Source organism: Neovison vison, chromosome 11 (genome assembly GCF_020171115.1).
Source record: "Neovison vison isolate M4711 chromosome 11, ASM_NN_V1, whole genome shotgun sequence".
Lineage (NCBI taxonomy): Eukaryota > Metazoa > Chordata > Mammalia > Carnivora > Mustelidae > Neogale > Neogale vison.
The window spans coordinates 87,514,635-87,529,835 of NC_058101.1; the positions used below are offsets into that span (position 1 = coordinate 87,514,635).

At 33.9% G+C, this 15,201-nt stretch overlaps 1 protein-coding gene across 1 annotated transcript in view; it reads right to left on the reverse strand.

Moving 5' to 3' along the window:
* Nucleotides 1-15,201, reverse strand: part of SPATA5 (spermatogenesis associated 5) — a 352,343-nt gene that overhangs the window by 225,421 nt on the left and 111,721 nt on the right. The window contains exon 14 of the mRNA XM_044224059.1: nucleotides 2,687-2,813. Within this exon, the coding sequence (XP_044079994.1) occupies nucleotides 2,687-2,813 (127 nt within the window). The remainder of the gene's footprint in view (nucleotides 1-2,686; nucleotides 2,814-15,201) is intronic.

Sequence of the window (15,201 nt, forward strand, 5' to 3'; positions counted from 1 at the left end):
AAAAAAAAACATGGCTAGAAGTTCGGCAAGCTATTTCCCAAACTTCAACTTCTGAAACTGTGTGATGATGAAGACTCATGAGTTACTGTTTTGAAATACATATGCCTTCCTAAGGCAAATTATTATCATCAGGCAAGAAACACAAAAACAATGCAAAATCCTTGAAATGTAAAAAAACAAAAAAACACTTCCATCCCTTCAATTTTCTGTCTTTGGAGACAACTTCTGCCCCAAATCCAGTTAAGTATTTTCTCCAAGAGATCCAAATATCTTCAGACTAAACTATCCCAAAGAGAATGAAACTTCTCTACCATTACCTTGGGGGTTTTGAATTTAGAAAGCTGAGTAAAAAGGAAGAAAAAAAAAAAAAAAAAAAAAAAAAAAAAAAGAGGCCCCAGACCTTGCAGCGGCCCAAGAGTAACTTCTAATCTCTAGGTTTATCTTTAAAATTTCTAAAGGTCTTTTGTACCAGGTGTTGGTTAAAAAAAAAAAAAAAAAACTAGGATAGGGACGCCTGGGTGGCTCAGTTGGTTAAGCAGCTGCCTTCGGCTCAGGTCATGATCCCAGGGTCCTGGGATTGAGTCCCACATCAAGCTCCTTGCTCAGCAGAAGCAGAAGCAGGGAGCCTGCTTCTTCCTCTGCCTCCCTCTGCCTCTGCCTGCCTGCTGAAGAGCACTCTGGTAGGAAGACTTCTAGTACAGTCACAAGATTTTGGTCTTCTAGACGGCTAGCACTTTCTCCCAGTTATTCAATCAAATGCTACTTTAGGTGCTACTGTGAGGGGCTTTTGCAAATGTAATTAATTAAGGTCCTGAATCTACTGACTTGAAGGTGGAGAGATTTTCCTTTGTTGGGCCTAACCTTATCAGATGAGACTAAAAGACTGGGCTTTTCTGGCAATAGAAGCTTAAAGCATAAGAGGAATAAAATGTGATTTCTTTTATTTATTTATTTATTTATTTATTTATTTATTTTTATTTCATTACAAAGACACCAGTTTTCAATGCAGTCTTTGAAGATGGAAGAGGCCATGTGGATGGTCTCTAGGAGATACAGTAGCTCCCCACTGACAGCCAATAAAAAAATTTAGTCCTTAGGCCTCTCCCATTCATGTGAGATTAGAAAAGGAATACCAGCTCCTGACAACAATATAGTCCTGCCAACACTTTGTTTTTAGCCTGTAGTGAGACTCTAGAACAGACAACTCTGTCATGCCATTCCCAGATTTTGACCGACCTACAGAAATACTAATAAATGGGTGTTGTGTAGAACTGCTAAATTTGAGGTAATCTGTAACACAGAAAAAGAAAACTAACAAAACCACCAATCAGGCTGAATCATATAGCTTGATTTAGATGAACCCAGAGAAGTTTATTGTAAACCCAAAAAATTTTATTTCAAGAAAAGTATCTAACAGTGAAGACATACTCTATTAAGAAATCCAAGAAGACAACTATTAGATTAGGCATTGTAGAGAATGAAACCAAAGAAAATTTAGAGCTCATTAGCTATGGGGTAACCAGGAGAAAATGTTGTAAAAATAAAATGTATTCTTACCAAGAGAAAGATTTGTTTTCTGTATTCAGCACTTCTATTTGTGAAACTGAAAGGTGGGGTTAGGTAATCTCTAGGGCTCTTTTAGTACTTTCTATGATACTTGTTAAAATGCAGTCCTACTTTTTTTTTTTTTTTCTCCATAGACATCAGAGGTATCTGAGCATGGACCCAGATCATATAAAGTGCTCAGAACACACCTATCCTCTTAAAAAATACTATAGCAAAAAGGGAACAATTTATTAAAGTCCAAAGCTTTCTCACCTGTATTTATCTTTATTGCATAACAAAATACCTAACTGAATGAAAGCAAAGCTTGCTTTCCACATAATAGCTCCTTTCATAACTCTAAAAGGATCATTTTTTCTAAATCCCATTTTTAAAACTGAAAGTCTGTGTATATGTGCATAGGAAAGGAGGGAGGAGCTCATAAGGTCATATATATGAAATAATAATGGGAACAGAAAAAAGAAAAAATGGTTCATGCTAAAGGAAAATATTTTTACTCTTAATTTAAATCTTTGCAAAGAAATTATACACTAAGTATAAATTAGGCATTTAAAATTTAGTGAATTCTCTTTATTAAACTATGACTTAGGGAGAAAAAGTTGTAGCAATAGCTAAAAAGGGTTAATTTTCCAATTGTGCAGCTTCGTTTAATGCTATAGCCTAAGTAATTTCTTAGAAAGCTAAAATCCATTGTCACTCTTATTCTCATCACTCTGAAAGCAACTGCAGGCAAAGAATTCTAAAAAGTTGTTATTAATAACTTCAGTCTGACTTATTCTAAATACCCAGAAATTTACATTAATATGACTGAAAATGTTAAAAACTTCTCAAAAATAAATCAGATTACATAAACAAAGATTTTCAAACTTCAATTCTCTGAAAGTTTGACGCAAAAACAAGGCGGGGAACTGAAGGGGTTACAAAATAGTCTCATTAATACCAAACTATAAGCAATAAAAACACAGAAGCATTACTCTGTTCTTTATATCTCCTTTCGTTTAAGATTTTTGGGATCCTCTAAATGAAAAACTGATTTCAGAGTAATTTGGTAGAAAAAAAACCCTAACATAATCAAATGACCCAGTTCTTGATTTTAAAACACTCACACTGTTTTGTTTCTTACCTTGTCTATCCTATCTGGGCGGTTAGTAGCTGCCAAAATTGTCACGTCCTTTAACTGTTCAACACCATCCATTTCCGTTAAGAGCTGAGCCAGAACACGGTCAGCTACATTCCCGGCACCTGAAGAACTGATTTTTAAAAACGGAGTTTTAAAACAACTCTATACCAATCCCCAAGTACTTTATTACTTTTAAAAAACTATATATCCTATAACAAAAAAAATTATGTCTGTTTCAAAATATAAAATGCCTGCTTCAGAATTCATTATTTGTTGAAATTACCATACCCCAAAACTAACTATATTCAAATCATTCCTTTTCCTCCTTCAACAACCATGTTCATTTTCTCTCCAAGAATGAAATAAAGAAGATCTGGTAAGTAAGATAAGTAAGATATAAGATCATTTAAAGCAATTCATCAAATACATAGAAAACTGTGTAATTTAATCAATATTTACTTTTTATATGGCAAGTATACTGGCACTAACTGGGAATAAAGAAACTAAATAAAATAAAAACCCATTCCTCACATGAAGTTTAAAGCCCATACAAAACAAAAAAACTCTACACTCTTTATCCATACACAACACATGGGATACTTCTGATTTATCTTGATATTTTAAAATATTAATATTTTTAAGCACATCATCAGGTAGGTAGTGATCACAATCCCCATATGTGGAGAAGCAGGCAAAGAAAGGTATGTTATTGTGTTCCTTTTGTTAATGTATCAGGTCAAATACAAAGCTACTACTAGACATACTATAATTAATTAAATATAATAATTAAATTATAATTTAATCACATTTCCTTTGACAAAAAAATCCAAAACAAAACCGAATATTGATTATTAATAAGGAAATTCAACAGGTCTTACCAATGAACAAAACCCTTATATTACATAGTCAAGGTCCTATAATAACAATTCTTATTAGCAGCAGGTAGGATTTACTAAGAACTGTTGAGTATTGAGAAATATGTGATAAATATACACATACATGTAATACATGTATTAATACATGTAATAAACCTGAGTGGAAAATTACAGAGTATAGCAACATTGTAAGAGTATTAAACATATAAATTCAACCAGATGTATGGGGTGAGGGGAAGAAGAGGAAAAAAGGATAGTAGGTATACACCTCTATGACCAATGACAGAGCAAGTGTACCTTAGTATAACCATCATGTAACATATATAATTAGATAATTAGGATCTCTAACAGAATGTAGATCTCAGCATGCATTACAAGTTCAAAAACTTGATGTAGTATATACATAGGAGAGTAGCCTCTAATTCAACACCAATCAAACACATATGAGGTTGTTACGTAAATCACACTGTCAATTAAATTAAATAGTTCTTTCCCATCTCTAAAAAGTTTGGGACCAAAGAATACCAGAGTGGCCACTGAGATTTATTTTGGCTAGCCCTAATTCTTGCAAGTAACTAATAGGCAAGTGCATGGATTCGCTAATCTGATTATAAGAATAAACTTTGAACATTCTGAATAAGTGGATTAATATCATCCGTAATAAAACTTTTCCACATTAGAGTTTACCAGATAGAAACATTGTTAGCAAAAGCTCGAAGGTCACCTTCATTATGACTACAAGCATTTAAATATTTAAGGCTGCCACCAGATTACATCTACGGCCTTTAATTGAATCTACTATGCTAATTAGTTATGATCCTATCTATATTTTCAGACACTAAGGAAGGTCACATTGAACACGTTTTGGTAGAGTCAAGGTGGGCTGTCCAGGGAGATGGTTTCTAAACTTGAAAACTGAGTGAGGACCAAACAGGTAAAAGGAAAGAGAGAACACAGAATACTGAAAATAGAAATCAGTTCAGAATAGATGGGCACAGAAGTTAAGGTGAAAAATGCAAAAGATAACTACAGAAAGACAAATCAAGGCTAGATAATAGGCTTTGTTTTTGAAATCACCGAGTTTGGATTTTATCCTAACTTAAATGGGATATTTCACCCAGAGACATGACAAAACCAGATTCATGTTTTTGAGAACCACTACAGCGACAGTGTGGAGAACAGATTATAAAAAGGCAATACTGGTCTGTTTTCCAGTCCAATAACAACTCTTCTTAGACCCTTCTGGGACATTAAATCACACGTGTCTTCATTTGTTCAGGCCACTATTACAGAATATCATAGACTAGGTGGCTTATAAACAATAGAAATTTGGGGCACCTGGGTGGCTCAGTCATTAAGCATCTGTCTGCCTTCAGCTCATGTTAGGGTCCTGGGTCCTGGGACTGAACCCTGCATAAGGCTCCCAATTCAGCAGGGAGTCTGCTTCTTCCTTTCCCACTCCCCCTGCTTATGGTTCCCTCTCTCACTGTCTCTCCCTCTGTCAAATTAATAAAATCTAAAACAACAACAACAAAAAAAAACAATAGAAATTTATTTCTGTCTGGATACTGGGAAGTCCAAGATCAAGGCACTAGCATGGTTTTAAGAGAGGGGTCTTTTCCTGGCTCATAACTGACACCTTTTCACATCCTCACATAAAGATGGTGGGTGAGCTCTGTGAGGCCTCTTTTTATAAAGACACAAATCCTATTCACGAGGTTTCCACCTTCATGACCTAAGCACCTCCCAAAGTCTCTACCACTTAGGATTTCAACATATGAATGTGGGGAGGACACAAACATTTAGACCATAGAAATAAGACAAACCACTGTCCAGGTGTCTGGGTGGCTCAGTGGGTTAAGCCACTCCCTTAGGTTCAGGTCATGATCTCAGGGTCCTGGGATTGAGCCCTGCATCAGGCTCTCTGCTCAGCAGGGAGCCTGCTTCCCCCTCTCTCTCTGCCTGCCTTTCTGCCTACTTGTGATCTTTCTCTCTGTCAAATAAATAAATAAAATCTTAAAAAAAAAAAAAAAGACAAACCACTGTCCGCCAAACTGGAAAGACGGACAAGCTGAATACAAAGAAACCAATGAGCAGGAACCTCCACAGGAACCAGTGCTGGGGTAAGGATACTGGAAATGTAAATGATGAATTTCTGGAGGCAGTGAGGACAAGTCTGAGAATTAAACAATCCAGAAGACACAATCACTGAGGGACTCTTACATTTTTTGTGAGTTTACCTCCAGAAGCCATACCAGGTTCTCACAATGAAGACCTGAGGAAAATCTTGTGCATGCAGCAGGAGGAAGGGAAAAGTAGCTATTTTGAAATATGCCAGAATAGTCTGTACTTCTGAACAAGTCCTGCTTTCAAGAGAAGCTATTTTATCAGAATCTAAACTATGATAAGTTTATCAGAGCCCAACTGAGGTAGAGGAAGAGATATACCCAACTCTAGCCCTCTCAAGCCATCTTGTATTACTGTAAGGGAAGGTGGGTTACTAAAAAGCAATTGCAAAATTCACGGTCCAGTAATACAGACTAACTAAAAGACTACAACCTAATCACAGGCCCAAAGAACACCTGGCCTCTTACACTCTTACTACTACATTACCAAAGGCCTACTTAACATAGTTCCTTTTATGCAGTATTATTATGTCCACTTACATGTGACAAAAATAAATAAAATCAAAACCATTACAATAAAACAAAAAAAAAAAACAAAATCAAAACCATTACAAGGCATACTAATAGACAAACCAAATACAATTTGAAGAAGCTGAATAAACATCAACGAACCAGAGAACCAGCAAAAATGCTATAATCAGACCAGGATTTTTTTTTAAAAAAGATTTTATTTATTTGACAGAGAGAGAGATCGTAAGTAGGCAGAGAGGCAGACAGAGAGAGAGGGGAAGCAGGCTCCCTGCTAAGCAGAGAGCACAATGCCAGGCTTGATCCCAGAACCCTGAGACCATGACCTGAGCTTTACCCAGCTTTACCCAGTGAGCCACCAGGATTTTTTTTAAAACTATGATTAATATTCTAAGGGTTCTAGAAGACAAAGGAGACAACATGCAAGAAAGGGGAAACATAGGGATGGAAATTCTAAGACTCAAAAAGAAATGGCAGAAATCAAGACACTAGAGCAGAAATAAAAAATACCTTTGATGGGCTCATTAGACTAGACATGGCTGAGGAAAAAATGTCTGAGCTTAATTATTTGTCAATAAAAACTTCCAAAATGAAAAAGCAAAGAGAAAAAAAGACTGAAGAGAAAAAAGACTGAAGAAAAAACAAACAAACAAACAAACAAAACTAAAGAACTTCCAAGAATTATGGAAACTATAAAAGGTGTAAAATATGTTTGAATGAAATACCAGAAGGAGAAAAGATAGTGGAATAGAAGAAATATTTGAAGTAATAATGATTGAGAATTTCCCCAAATTAATGTCTGACACCAAAATACAGATCCAGGAAGCCCAGAGAACATCAAGTAGGACACCTGGCAAAAAATTACCTCTAGGCACATCATATTCAAACTACAGAAAAGCAAAGGAAAAAAAAAATCTTGAAAGAAGCCAGAGGAACAGTACAGTTTCACATTACAGGTGCAAAAAATAGGAAATATATTAGATAACCCCTCAACAATCATGCAACCAAGGAGAACAGAGTGAAATACGTAAAGTGTTGAGAGAGAGAAAAAACACCTACCTAAATTCGTGTATTCTGGGAAATTATCTTTCAGAATTGAAGGAGAAATAAAGACTTCCTCAAACAAAAATTGAGGGAATTTGTTGTTAGTCGACCTGCCTTGCAAGAAATGTTTTAAAAAGTTGTTCCAGGTGGGGCATTTAGTTGGCTCAGTCAGTTAACTGTACTACTCCTGATTTTGGCTCAGGTCATGATCTCAGGGTTTTGAGATTGGGATCAATCTCACGTAGAGCATCTGCTGGAGATTCTCTCTCTCTCTCTCTCTTCCGCTGAACCTCTCCACCATTTACACTTTCTCTTTCTCTAAAACAAATAAATCTCAAAAAGTTATTTCAGGAAAAGGAAAATGATATAGGTTGAAACTTTAATCTATATAAAAAGAGAGCACTAGAGAGGAATAACTGAAGACAAAATAAAAACTTCAACTTTCTTATCCTTGATTGATCTAACAGATAATAATTTGTCCAAAATAATGGTAAGAACAATGTAGCCAATGACTACAGTATATGTATAACTGAAATGAATGACAGATATGATATAAGGGACTAGAGAGAGAAATTCAAATTTTCGTTATTATAAAGTACCACCTGTGAAGCAGAAGAGAGTTATTTGAAAGTGCGTGCAGATTAGTTGTAAATGTATATTGCAAATTCCAGGGCAACCACTGAAAAAATGGAAAAAATAGAAATATACATTTCATACACCAAGAAAGGAGAGAAAATGGAATCATAAAATGATCAATTAAAATCAGAAAAGGCAGAAAAATAGTCAAAGACAAAAAAAGAAACAAAAAACAAGGAACAGAAGGCAGTAACAAATACGGTAGTATTAATACAACTATATAATAATCAATTTAAAACATCAATGGTCTAAACACACCAATTAAGACAGACATTGTCACAGAGGATCAAAGAACAAGACCCAACTCTATACTGAGGACAAAAAAATCCACTCTAAATATAAAGATATAGAGAGAAGTAAAGGGATGGAGAAAGATGCACAATTAATTCTAACTCTAATCAAAATAAAGCTAGAGTAGCTATGTTAATTTCAAACAAAGCAGACTTCAGACCAAGAAAAATTATTAGGGATAAAGAGAGGTATTACATAACGATAAAGGGGTCAATACTCCAAGAGGACATTAACAATCTTTAATATGCATCACCTAACAGTAGGGGGTCAAAATATGTGAGGAAAAAATTGATAGAATAGCAAGAAGAAAGAAACAAATTCACTCACAGAGTTGGAAATCTGAACACTGCTCCAGCAGAAATGGACAGATCTAACAGGCAGAAAATCAGTAAGAACACAGGTGAACTCAACAACACCATCAACCAACTGGATATAATTGCTATCCAAATGCCACTTAATCCAACAATAGCCCAACACACATTCATCTTAAGATCATATCGAGTACTGATCAAGACAGACTACATTCTAGGCCATAAAATCTACCTTAACAAATTATAAAAAATAGAAATCATACAATGTGTGCTATCAGACCACAGTGAAATTAAACTAGAAACCAACAGCAGAAAGACATTTGGAAAATAAGAAAACACATGGAGGTTAAAAAACATACTCCGGGGCACCTGGGTGGCTCAGTGGGTTAAAGCCCCTGCTTTCGGCTCAGGTCATGATCCCAGGGTCCTGGGATAGAGCCCCACATCAGACTCTCTGCTCAGCAGGGAGCCTGCTTCCCCCCCTCTCTCTGCCCGCCTCTCTGCCCACTTGTGATCTCTGTCTGTCAAAACAACAACAACAGCAACAAACCACACTCCTGAATAATACATGGATTGAAGAAGAAGTCTCAACAGAAATTTAAAAAAAAAATAGTTTGAACTAAATGAAAATGAAAATACAACTAATCAAAATTCGTGGAATGTGGTAATAAAAGTAGTGCTTAATGAGAAATTTATAGCACTGAATGTATATATTAGGAAAAAAGAAAGACCTAAAGGCAATCATCTAAGCTTCTACCTCAGGAAACTAAAAAAAAGAGCAAACTAAATCCAATGAAAACACAAGAAAAAAATATACAAAAATTAGAGCACAAATAAAATTGATAATAGGAAGTCAAAAGAGAAAAATCAACAAAAGCAAAAGCTCATTCTTTGAAAAGATCAATAAAAATGATAAGCCTGTAGTCAGGATAACTAAAAACAACAACAAAAAAAATAGCAAAAAAAAAGAGAAGACACAGATTATCAGACATGAAAGAAAGGATATTGCTGCAGGTCCCAAGAACCTTAAAAGCTTAATAATGGATTTCCAGTTGACACTTAAACATGGGTTTGAACTGTGCAGGTCCACTTATATGACAATTTCTTTTTGATAAATACATTTCAGTACTTTAAATGTATGTTCTCTTCCTTCTGATCTTCTTAATATTTTTCCCTACCTTACGTTATTGTAAGAATACAGTATATAATACATATACAAAGTATGTGTTAATTGACTGTTTCTGTTACCAGGAAGGCTTCTGGTCAATAGTAGGCTATTAGTAGTTAAGTTTTTGGGAAGTCAAAGTTATATGTAGATTTTTAACTGCATAGGGGGTCAGCAACCCAAACCCCACATTATTTAAGAGTAAACTACATTATGAAATATAATACAAGAAAATTTTTATAGCCACATACTTGATAATCTAGATGAAATGAGAATCTGCCAAAATCCACACAAGAACAACAATCTCAATACGCTTATACCAAATAAAGAAAATGAATCAAGAATTAATAATCTTCTAAATAGAAAGAATCAGACCCAGATAAGTTTGCAGTAAATTCTAGCAAGCATTTAAGGAAAAAATTTTACCAATTTTCTACAATTTCTATTAGAAGATAGAAGTAAAGGGAATACTTGTTAAATCATTCTAGGAGAGTACCATTATCCTAATACCAAAACCACAGACATTGTAAGAAAATTGCAGACCAATAACTCTATAAATATGCAAAATATTAGCAAACTGAATTGAGCAAAGTATAATAAGTATGTATAATTAAATGATGTGTAAAAAATTTATACATTGTGATGAAGTGGAATCACTGGTTCAACATTCAAAAATCAATGAACATAATCTATCATATCAACAGGCTAAAAGAAAAAAAATCATATAATCCTATCAATAGATGTAGAAAAAGCATTTGACAAAATCCAATACCCAGTCTGTGCATGACAAAAACTCTCCACAAAGTGGTTTAGAAGGAACATACCTCAACATACCTCAACATAATAAAAACCATATATGAAAACCCCACAGCTAACATCATACTCAATAATGAAAAACTAAGGATTTCCTCTAGGTCAGGAGCAAGACAAGGATGTCCACTCCTGCCAGTTTTATTTAATACAGTGCTCAAAATCCTAGCCACAGCAGTCCACAAGAATTACAAGACATCCATATTGATAAGGAAGAAGTTAAACTGTCACTATCTGCATGACATGATACTATACATAGAAAACCGTAAAGATGTCACCAAAAAACTATTAGAATAAATGAATTCAGTAAAATTGCAGGATAAATTATTAATTATAATTATTAATTTAAATTAAAAATTAATACACAGAAATTGGTTGAATTTCTATACATTAATAACAAAGTAGTAGAAAGGGAAATAAACAATTACATTTGTAATTGTATCAAAAAGAATAAAATACCTAGAAATAAACTTAACTAAGGAGGTAAAAGACCTGTACTCTGGAAACTATATAACACTGATGAAAGAAATTGAATACACAAATAGAAAGGTTTTTTATGTTCATGGACTGGAAAAACAAGTATTATTAAAATGTTCATACTACCAAAAGCAATCTACAGATTTCATGCAATTGCTACCAAAATACAAACAGCATTTTTCACAGAATTAGGACAAATAATCCTAGAATTTCTGTGGAACCACAGAAACCCTAAATACCTAAGGAAATCTTAAGAAGGAAGAATAAAGCTGGAGGTATCGCAATTCCAGATTTTAAGATGGACTATAAAGCTGCAGGAATCAAAACAACACAGTACTAGCACAAAAACTGACACATAAAACAATAAAACAAAACAAATAAACCTATGTTTACACAGTCAAGTAATCTACGACTGAAGAGGCAAGAATATACAATTGGAAAAAAATCTCTTCAATAAATGGTGCTGGGTAAACTGGAAAAAAAACATGCAAAAGAATGAAATGATCACTTTCTTACACTATACAAATAAAATTAAAACAGATTAAAGATCTAAATGTAAAACCTAAAACCGTAACACTCCTAGAAAAAAAATAAGAGGTAATTTCTTTGACACTGGCCATAGCAATTTATTTCTAGGTATCTCTCTTAAGGCAAGGGAAATGAAAGCAAAAGTAAACTATTGAGACTACATCAAAATAAAAAGCTTTTGCACAGTTAAGGAAACTATGAACAAACAAAAAGGCAACTGAATGGGAGTTAATATTTGCAGATACTGAATGAAAAAAGATATGTGCAAATGTATTGCTGATAAGTGGTTTTATCCCAAATATATAAACAATCTGAAACACTCAAACCCAAAAAACCACAAATAATCCAAATAAAAAATGGGTGAAGGACCTAAAATGACATTTTTCCTAAGAAGACATACAGATGGTCAATAGACATATAAAAAGATGCTCAACAGCACTAATCACCAGGGAAATGCAAATCAAAACCACAATGAGATATCAACTTCCACCTGTCAGAATGGCTAAAATCAAAAACAATAGAAAGAACAAATATCAGTGAGGATATCGATAAAAAGGAAACCTTGTGTGCAGTGTGGATAGGAGTGTAAAATGGTATAACCACTGTGGTAAACAGTATAAAGTTTCCTCAAAAAATTAAAAATAGAAATACCATCTGATTCAGTACCAGCAATTCCACTACTGGATATTTACCCAAAGGAAATGAAAATACTAATTTGAAAATATATATACACACCTATGTTTATTACAGCATTATTTACAACAGCCAAGATATGGAAACAACCCAAGTGATGTACATACACACGAAAACACACATACACATACACAACAGAATGTTACACAGTCATGATAAAAGTAAGATCTTGCCATTTGTGACAACATAAATAGACCCCCAGAAGGTATTATAAAAGTCAGAAAGACAAATATCATAGGATTTCACTTATACATGGAACCTAAAAACAAAACAAATGAATAAGCAAACAAATAAAAGGCAGAAATAGACCCAAAAATAGAGAATAAATTAATGGTTGCTGGGGAAAAGGGAGGCAGGCAAGATGGGTAAAGAAGAGTAGATGAAGAGAGGGGGCTTCTAGTTATGGAATGAATACACAATGGAAATAAAAGGTAAAACACAAGGAATACAGTCAATGGTATTATAATAGCATTGTATGATGACAGACAGTAGCTACACTTGTGGACAGTACAGCGTAATGTATAAAACTTCTAGAATTACTATGTTATATACCTTAAGCTAATTTAACATTGTATGTCAACTATACTTCAGTAAAAAACATATAAAAATATCCAACACCCAGTCATGATACAAAGTCAGCTAACTAATAATAAAGAGAACTTCTTCAACTTGATAAAAAAAAAAAAACCTACGAAAAAACTATACCATCCTACTTAGTGCTGAGAAACAAAAAACTTTCCCACTAATAACAGGAATGAGACAAAGATGTTCCTTCTCACCATTATTCTTCAACAATGTACTACAAATCCCATATAGTGCAAGAAGACAAGAAAAGGCAAGAAACTGTATCCATATTGGGAAGGAATAAATAAAACTCTGTTTGTCTGAAGATGAAATGCCTGTCTATATAGAAATTATGCATCAATAATTATGCTCTTGCCAATAAGAGCTTATTCCCTCAAGGACTTTAGGATCTAGAAGGCAGAAAGAAAACATCATGTTTACTTTCTTCTCCAAAATAAAAAACAAGGAATAGATCCTCAAAGACTGACTCAAGAACTATAGACTTTATCTGTTACTAATGTAAATCAAGAATTTGAATAGAATATATGAAACTAAATAAAACTAGATTAAGATGACCACTTACCCTATCAGTAATAAAGTGGTTCTAACTATAACCATGAATAATCATACTACATAGAACATTTAGAATCCTTTCTAGAAAAACAAGAGCAATCTCATAGCTATCAATGTTAGATTTAGGCAGGGCTACCACTGAATTTGAATACCACTCAATACAGACTTTCATTAGTGGTAATATTTGAGAAGAAAATTAAAACAATTATGTTAGAGGATAGGAAAATGAGTTATTTTAACAAAAAATATAGATTATTACTAAACATATAGATGTTAACTTCTCAAATCTTTTAAAATGAAAAATTTGAATAAAATCCAAAATATATATGAATTTTCATCATATAATTCAAAAAAAATTTCAGTACATTATAGCTTTGGATTAATGTTGTGAACACAAATTGCTACACAAATTAACAGATTTAAAGCTGAAAGAATAGTATACATCAGCTTCATTATAAGTAGTTTTTGCATGAAAGTTACAAGTAAAAAAACCATTTAAGCATTTTTCATTTTGAATCTAAATTTTAGCTCAGATTAGGAACAAAAATCAAGAAGCTTTTATTTATTTATTTATTTATTTAAGATTTTACTTATTTATCTGAGAGAGAGAGCATGAGTGGAGAGGAGAGGCAGAGCGAGAGGGAGAAGCAGGCTCAATCCCAGGACCCTGGGATCATGACCTGAGCTGAAGGCAGACACTTAACCAGATGCTCCTCTAGGAGTTTTTCAAACACCATATTTAGATGCTGGAAGCCCATGACACACAACCACATTCTATTAACATAAACTAATCTAAATTTAAGAATGGATAAAAAATTTCACAAATAGAAAACCTGCCATTACCATAACTGCTTTAGACACTAAACTCAAGTATTAGGTATAGAGTCCAAATAAAAAAAAACTTAAACAAATGAGAGAAACCCAAGACACCAATTATCAACAAAATCATAATATATATATTTCTTTTAGTTTTGTCTTAAGAAGAGGAGAGATGCTAGGGAGTTAGAATCTGTAAAACAATATTAAATCAATATGTAATATAGAAAGGGATAGAACTGAGAGAGTAAAAATAAAAATTCCCAAGATTTGTCCAAGAAAATGGGGGGGGGAATTTCATCATCAGGGGCCTGGAATTCATAAGAAAAAGTCAAATGAAAATTCGAAACCCCAAAACTATAAAAGCTGTAATTAAAAATTAAAAAGAAGAGAGTAACAGGGGTGCCTGGGTGGCTCAGTGGGTTAAGCCGCTGCCATTGGCTCAGGTCATGATCTCAGGGTCCTGGGATTGAGCCCCGCATCAGGCTCTCTGCTCAGCAGGGAGCCTGCTTCCCTCTCTCTCTCTCTGCCTGCCTCTCCATCTACTTGTGATTTCTCTCTGTCAAAAAAAAAAAAAAAAAAAAAAAAAGAGAGTAACAGATTAGACACAGGAGAACAGAGGATTCTTGAACTGGAAAACAGGCAAGTAGAAAATATCCAAACTGATGCACAAAGAAGAGGGGAAAAAAAGAATGAAAACAGTGTAACAGACATATGGAATCAAGTGGAAAACTAAGAAACATAGAGTACCATATGAGACAGTTCCATAGAGAAAAAAGAGAATAAAATAAAAGCCATATCTGACAAACTAAAACCTGAGAATTTTCCTAAGACTATCAAAAGGAATCAAAGAGATCAAGAGTGTACTCAGGATTCTCAAATACTGAAGCCAATACAATTATTGATAGCTTAAGATAACAGTCTATAGCCAAAATTTACAGTTAAGGTTTATTTCAGAGGTTTCTTTGTAAAATGACCTCTACAATCAGCAGCTAATACTGAAAAAGGTACAAACAGGATATTTCTCAGTCTTAAGTATCAATTACACTAGTAATAGAAACTGTATTTGTTTGCATACATA